Below are 8,105 nucleotides of genomic sequence, written 5' to 3'. Positions count from 1 at the left end.
TAAGTTTATTTTGAATTTTAATAAACTAAACGTTCACCAAAAAACTTTAGTGAGAAAAATCGAAAAAACGAACTACAAACATATTAACGCCAAACATTCGGTAGAATTTATAGAATATTGTAAAAATTATGGTCTATTACCAACATTTACATGTATATATATATAAATATAAATATATATATATATATATATATATATATATACACATGTGTTTGTGTGTGTTTTTACAAGTAATGGATTTACAAATTGTGCAAATAAAATTTGCACACGTACACACGTACAACAATCACACACAGCCTTATACACACAAACCATCACACTCATGAACATTAAACTTAACATGAAAATGCTCAAGCATATATACATTTACACGCAAACACACACAAACATTTACACATAAACAGAAATCACACCTTTTGAATCATTCAGATATCTTATTAATTAATATTTTATCAATCAAGTTTTTGTTTAACACAATTTTGTTAGAGAGAATTTTTTAAATGCGCTTGCGTGGGTGTTGATAGCTCGTTTATGTTGTAGGTTCTCTGCCGTGACCAAGTTATCGCCGCATATATTGATCTTGGCGTAAGGTAATAAAGCGCTAATTATATCTCTATTTTCAATTGTAAAAAGAACTATTTGGTAGGAATAAAAATATATATGTTATTGTTCTCATTCGCATTCTTGGTTACCTGAAAATTAAATATAATAATTTTCTGTTCTGTTCTAACATTCTGTTTATTCTTTAAACATAAAAAATTAAAATGGAAAAGTTTTTATTTTGCTGATGAAAAACAAATTTTCATTCTTCGTGCTTATGTTGTTAGCACGTTGTAATGTAACGTCATCCATCCGATGTTTGCCAACGTTTCTCAGATCTATGCAAACAATCAAATAGCACCACCAGGCAGTATAGTGATTGTGTGCGTTTGCAAGTTTTTCCATCAAATCAAAAATGGAAATTCGTGCAAAATATTTTCTCAATCTATCTTCTATGAAAAATGTTTTTTTCACTTTTGGTAAGGCTTCAAAAACCATTTTAACATATCATTTTTCATTTATGTCAATATTTTTTGCACGACTAAGTGCTCCAGTGCGCAAGTACGTGCCTTTAGTACACGAGTACTTATCTTTGGTATCAAGTATTTATTTCTAGTACCTAGATATTTTAGTCGGGTGCAAAGGTATCTCTGGTAGTGAAGGACATTTATCCCGAACACGATTGAGTAGAAGCTTCCGGTATTAAAGTTATTAAAGTTATTTCAGTACCCAGGACTATTTCAATTTCAAAAGTCAAACAGGCTTATATTTTTAACACATTTGTTTTGTCATTTATGCCATTATATATTCGGCTGTGGCTTTTTTCTATCTTGGCTATTTTTGGGTTGAATAAAAATAACCTTCCATGTTTTATGCGTGCTCTGTTTGAACAATTGCTCTAAGTATAATTAATTTTTTAAAACTCAAAATAATTGTTGAATATATTTTATCATGTTCTTCAATATGTTTTGTAGCAGTTCTAGGCCAATTTTATAAAGTTTTATAATATACAAGTAAAATAATATTTTCAATTTTTATTAATAATAAAATAAAGGTTAAAGGTTTACACTTTTTCAAAACGACGCATAAGAATACGTGCTAAACAACGCATCACACACAATGCATTTTATAGGCTTGGATTCTTGTGTTGTTTTCGAATCCGGTCACTGCGTATCAGGAAAAGGTGACCTTAACTCCTAGGCCACCAGACCGCCCAAAATTTATATATTATATTGTAACAAAAATTATATATTATATTGTTTATTTATAACTGCACACATTTTTAAACATGAGAACAAATTTTTTTATAAATAACATTAAAATTAAAGTTACCTCTAAATATATATTTAGATTTATTTAAAATTTATACAAATTTTAAAAGTTTGAAACTAATCCGCTAAAGCATTTTCAAGTTTTTCCAAGAAAACCAATCAGCTTGTTTGCGGGAAATTTTTTTAAATTATGAAATTTTAGGAAACCATTGTCAATAGATATTTCTTTTCTTTTGCAGACAAAAAAACACACACGCTTATTTAAAGTACAAACACATGCATAAAATACATGCGTAGAATACATAAATGTGCAAACAATTTCGAACAGTGCATGATTATTTAGAAGTGTGTGAACGCAAGCACACTAGCAAAAATGCTTGATTAGATAAAAAAAGATGAACATACACACTCGCGAAATAACACGCACAAACACCCACAAGAATGCGCCTTCAAAGCTCACAAATAGCATGGACAGACATGACGTAGAGAGGCAGGAAGAAATGCAAGTCATAAAGTACATAAACGTGAGATAGCGTGTGGAGATTAGTCGATGGGGGGCTCTTCTCATTTTAAGAAAATGATTCCCGTTTAATTGATCGATGAATAAGTATTTTATGGCCAGTGCTGTGACTCGGTCTCCTCCTTCTGCTTACACACTACTGCGTGTTTGTGTGTTACTTTGAAAATCTAACACTCGATTAGGACAATTATTTAGCTGTGTTTCTTTTTGCTTTTGAAATGAAAAAATTTTTGATTGACATAGTTTTGTTGTAAATCCAACTGCTAATTGATTTTTTTATGAAACTGGAAGGCATTTGTTATTTGTTACTGCAGCTTGTTATTTATTATTTCACGAATTTCATTGTGAATCACTTATACAGTGGTACTCGCTATTAACGATTTTGAAAATGTCAAAGAAATCAGGTCTTAAAACGGAGGGTCTACAACGGGGAGAAAGCGTATTTACAACCAAATAAAATAAGCTACACAAAATGTATACATTATTTATTATTAGTAAATATACCCTGCATTGTATTATATTCATACAATATATTATTTGAAAAAACCATGTTGTATTGTTAAAAACAAAAATTTAATTTCTTTGGGGAAAAAATGAAATGGAGGTTCCTTTAAAAATGTTCTGTTTGAATTTGGCCATGAAAATTTTCCAAAAGTTCTGAAATGCCTCGAAATCTATGAATCAGTTCAAAATGTATCAACTGTTAAGTACTTTTAGCAGCAGCAGTAAAAGAAACCACTGGTTCAATTATTTCATAGGTTCTATCTTTTTGTGGATCAAATTCAGGAGGTGACTGAATATCCAATCCAAGTTAATTTTTTCTGTTTCAGCACAGGTTGGGACTTCGTCATCTACTGCAGCAAACTTTTTTAATGTCATGCCGCTGAGGAGCTTGACTTCATTTGCAGGGTTCTCTTTTTCCATATCAGTTTGTGCCACATAATCTGAAAATTGTTGTTTATATATTCTATATTTTTCGCTTAGGAAGTTGAAATGTGGTTTACAAAAATAAACGTTTCCCAATTAAACTTAAAAACAAAAGCTAAAAATAGAATGAAAACAAACATAAAAACCAAAAAATGATTACCTTCAATTACATTAGTTATTGGGATCATGAATCCACACTTCAAAAAACACTGAAAATTTTACAAGAGTCGTAAATTTAACGTTTTAATGATAATTTTTAGTGTTTTTTAAGGTCTTTGGCTACTTTTGGAAAAATCGTAGATCGGGAGTGACGCCTAATGTGAAAACCATCCGTCAGAAACAAAACGGTCGGTAATGAGAAAGAGTCGTAAATGGGGAGGTCGTTGGGGGGGAGTATCTATCACTGAAGTTTACTTATTTCAATGTTTTCTACAGAATTGTAATTCCGTGTGTTATCTTTCAAAAATAACATTTCATTTACTGCTGTTTAGCATAGATTTAATTATTTACAATAACAATAAATGTTGCTGATTATAACATTTAATTTTACTTGATTATTTTAGATTTTCTATTTTTTTTTTTTTTTTGTAACCAGCTCCTAAAATAATGTATCAAATGCTTCCACAAATTTAATTATCTGTATATTTAGAGGCAGTATGTTTCCTTGATTACATTTTTGTTGAACTCGATCGAATTTACTAGGTTGTTTTTTTTTTTGTTCAAGTTTCCATATCTCTAATCAGTTTCTTATTTTTGTAACCAAAATCGTGAATTAAATTTCGTAGGGTCATTTCATAAGTTTTTTTTTAATTTTTCCTACGTTTCGATGTTATAATGTGCAATATCTTTACATATTAATTAATTTTGGAAACACTTTCAGCCTACTTTGATTTATTTCAGTTTAACGATTTTAGACAATTTTACAAATTCTTTTGCCTTTTAACATCTACAGCAATCAAATCTTTAAAAATCATTTTTTTATTCAATTTTTGCACTATTTTTGCAACGGGACAAGCAATAATGGAAAATAATTCAAAATAGTAGTTCACAACAAAAAACATAATGACAATTTGCACAAAGTGAAAAAAGATAAAAAAAAGTAAACATCCTACCGACCAAGCACGATTGCCAACGTTTGTGTAGCCTTCCTTTCTTTTTTGTTCGATGATTTTTCGTGTTTCAGTTTGGTGAATCGAATGCTGAAATTGAAAACTGTGGATCTTCTCGAGCTGAAAGTGCTCAACCTGAAGTTGTTGCTCTGTCGTTGGCGGTTTGTTAGTTTTGAGGTGGTTGACGGTGATGATTGTCTTTGAAAAGTAATCTTTATCGGCGTTGTCTGCTGCTTGTTGCTGCTTATAATTGTTTCTGGCATTTTGTTCGGTTCATTGGTGGAATTTTGTTGTTCGTTGGTCGTTGTGAGAGATGTTATCATGGCGATTGTGGCTGTTTTTTCTGATATGTTATTCAGCAGGGTTTTGGTTTTTGTGTTGCTTTGTGGTTGTTCGTAGTTGCAAGTAAATTTGCCGTTGTCGATGCTGCAGTTGCTGTTGTAGCTGCTATTGCTACTTCTTTTGTAAGCACAATTGAAAGTTGAATAGTTTGACAACGTGTTGTGCTCATTTAAAATTTTTTCAAGCTCAATAAAATTATTTTTCTTACTTGATGTTTCAACTGTGATATTATAATCGTGTTTGTCGTTGTTTATTGTGCTGGTGTTGTTGTTGTGAACTGTGCAGTTGTGCAGTACAGCATCGTTGTTTGTTTCGTCATTTCTCCTGCACTCCGAACGAAAATCAGGAGCACTTTGAATAACATGATCTTCTGCTGTTTTGCGTTTGCACGGGTTGAGAACGTGTTCCCAGCATTCCTTCTTGTTCACGAGAACTCGTCGTCTGCGAGATTTCATTTCAAAAATTGGAGGTGCGTGGCTCCAGGCTTGATAGCTGTCAAACAGTTGTTGATTGGATGTTATTAAGTTGACCCTGTTAGTTTCGTTGGCTATTTGATTCGTCACAAACGAACCATCATTTGATAATACTGACAATACATTGCTGTTTTTTTCAATATGATTGCTTCTGTTTGGGCTGTCTTCATTTGAAATTTGACTTTTGTTTGTGGTATTAATTTCATTTTTAACGTTTACATTTTTATTTTTTTCATATTTAGCAGCGTTATCATTATCAGTATTGCTGCCGGCATTATTTTCATTATTGATTTTTTTTCTATGGTTGGTTTTAATTATTTTTTCATCGAGCTTGTCATTTTTTATTTCATCAACTTTGTTGAAATTTGTACTATTGTCATCTAATTTAATTAATTTCAATTTCTTTTCAACCGTTTCTTCTTTCTGATTAAACGTTGTATTTTGTTCGGCCTGCAGCACATTTTGTAGTTGATTAAAATATTTCTGCTGAGGTTGGGGAGTGGATTGGTGGGTTAACTGTTGAAACTGAAGATGTTGTTGCTGTTGATGTTGATGTGTTTGGTTTTTTGTTGCTTGCGATTTTCTTCTTGACCTCTGTCTTATAGCTCTGAAAATTCTCCAATAAAGATAAATCATGAGGATACATGGAAAGTAAAATGAGAGCATGGATGAGTAAATGATGAAATCGGAATTGTAAAATATGCAGAGCCATGGTGTTTCAGCTCGTCTGCTCGTGTAGTTCATACCGAGTGTGATGGGGAGTGAGACGGCGATGCTGGCCACCCAGGCAAGTGCCAGAGTTAGATGCACACGTCTCGAGTTTTTGTGCTTAGCATACTGGATCGGTTTTGTTACAGCGATGTACCTGTTGAATTTAAATTATTCAACAGTTTATTTTTTTTAAGATTTAAAAAGTCTGAGACATATTTATAACAAAGCATTCATTTTCATGTTTTTAAACTCTACCTGAACTCAAAGTTGCTTTTTGAACCTACTCATTTCAAACCTTCAAAAAATGTTTTGCAAAATATTTTATTTTGGAAAGGAAAATTGAAATAGATTGTGTTGATTTGTTGAACAATTCTTAAGAATTACGTATAATTTTAATTTAAGACAGAAGAAATGAAATATACTCATTGTTTAAAAATAATCTTCAGATTAATTTTTGTTCAGCTACGATTGGTCATCTGTTTTCAAAACACGGGCATTTAAAAAAATGTTTAGATATTGTTAAAAATATGTTTAATAAAAACTGTATTTTAATAGCACTCAAAGTCAAATCTAACATTAACCTTGATCCGATGGTTCTCAATTGGGCCTTAATACTCATCTAAAGTACAAAGGTATATAAAATATTTGTTCAATTTTTCTTTTCAAAACAAAATTAACGCCACAAAATACAAAGACAGAGAGACGTTCATTAAACAGTGATAAAACAGATTTTTAAACCAAAAAATAGGACACTAATATAAATTTAGTTAATCAAGTAAAAAAATTAAAATTTTGATGATGATGTAAGATGTGGTTGATTGATTAGATGTAAAATAATGAATTATAAAAATTTTAACTTCAAAACTTTAATTTTTAATATGAATTTAAGTTGTCAGATTATTTTTTAGGTAAGATTATTTTAGTTTTTTTATATTCTGACTTGAAATTTTTGGGCCAATAATTTTGATGTTATACAAACTCAAATTGTGTAAATAAAATATTATGCTTAGTTTTAATATCATGGTCCACTCAATTATTTTGTTTTTGTTCTCAAATTTATTTTCATTTCTCATTTATTGAAATTGCACCATGTTGATCGTTTGTTTGAAAATAAAAAATTCACTTTTCTTTCCAAATCATCAAATCAATATCAAGCCACACGAATAAGAAACAAAAACGACAAAAAATTTAAAAGTTCCACAAAAGAGATTGCTCGAATTGAATTGAACTTTACAAACTGCAAACAAATTTAAAAGACTGCGACAAGACGTCACTTAGACAAGCCATCACTTAGGCAAGCAAAATAAAATAAAATACAAAATCTTGTTAGACACCAACTGCCACACAACATCTACTTTTAAATTGTTTTTTTAGTACATCCCTTTTATTCTACAATAGCATCTTCCAATTCAAATTGAAAAATTATATACATACTAAAAATATAATAAAACTTTGCTTTGCTAACTATAAGCGATTACAGCGATGATAACAGATAGAAGGGATTCAGAATAAAAGGTAACAGTATATTTATCAAACAAACGAAATTGAACATGCACAGCGCATTAAAAAGACTAACATTTATTTTCTTCAATCCACGCCCATTTTACATAAGATTTGTCATTGCGGCATGTCCAACGTAGAATGTCTGTTGTGTTACTACACAAAAAAAATATATTTTTCCCCATGAAACTCAACTGTGCAGAAATATCTTAACTCAATTGACAACGTCTTAAAGGAATGATGCTATCCATACAAAGACTTATAACAATGCCTGTTAGTTAAATGTGAATTGTAGGTGAACTTGCTGTGTTTGCATGTGCAGTGCACATACGCTTGCCATTATGCATTAAGGTATGCATTTAAGTTCCATACATACATACATTTATGCAGGCAGGCAGGCAGACGTACATGCATGCATTCGAAAACATCATGACTAGTATGAATTTTCATTGCTTATTTAGGGTAGATCGTCTGAAAAGGGAAGGAAACCCTCTTACAATTTTGATCACCTAAACGTGTAAGTGTTGGGACCGGCACTGGGATTGCAATATGAAGTCCACCTACATCCAACACCATGAGGTAAGTGTCGTAATAAATTATCGCATTCTTTAGTGTTTTGATGGAAGTAGATGTTTTAGTGAAAAGAACGGGTGAGGTCTAGTACATTGATAGAAATGACTGAAATAGAAATATAGCTGCCGTGGTAAAACCG

General features: G+C 31.2%; 1 protein-coding gene across 1 annotated transcript in view; it reads right to left on the bottom strand.

Moving 5' to 3' along the window:
- Positions 1-8,105, bottom strand: part of HELRODRAFT_64552 (hypothetical protein) — a gene marked incomplete at both ends in the record, with an annotated part of 59,752 nt that overhangs the window by 23,371 nt on the left and 28,276 nt on the right. The window contains 2 exons of the mRNA XM_009017180.1: positions 4,375-4,748; positions 5,709-6,047. Coding sequence (XP_009015428.1) covers positions 4,375-4,748; positions 5,709-6,047 — 713 coding nt within the window. The remainder of the gene's footprint in view (positions 1-4,374; positions 4,749-5,708; positions 6,048-8,105) is intronic.

Source organism: Helobdella robusta (genome assembly GCF_000326865.2).
Source record: "Helobdella robusta unplaced genomic scaffold HELROscaffold_2, whole genome shotgun sequence".
NCBI lineage: Eukaryota > Metazoa > Annelida > Clitellata > Rhynchobdellida > Glossiphoniidae > Helobdella > Helobdella robusta.
This window is presented reverse-complemented; position numbering and strand designations above follow the sequence as displayed.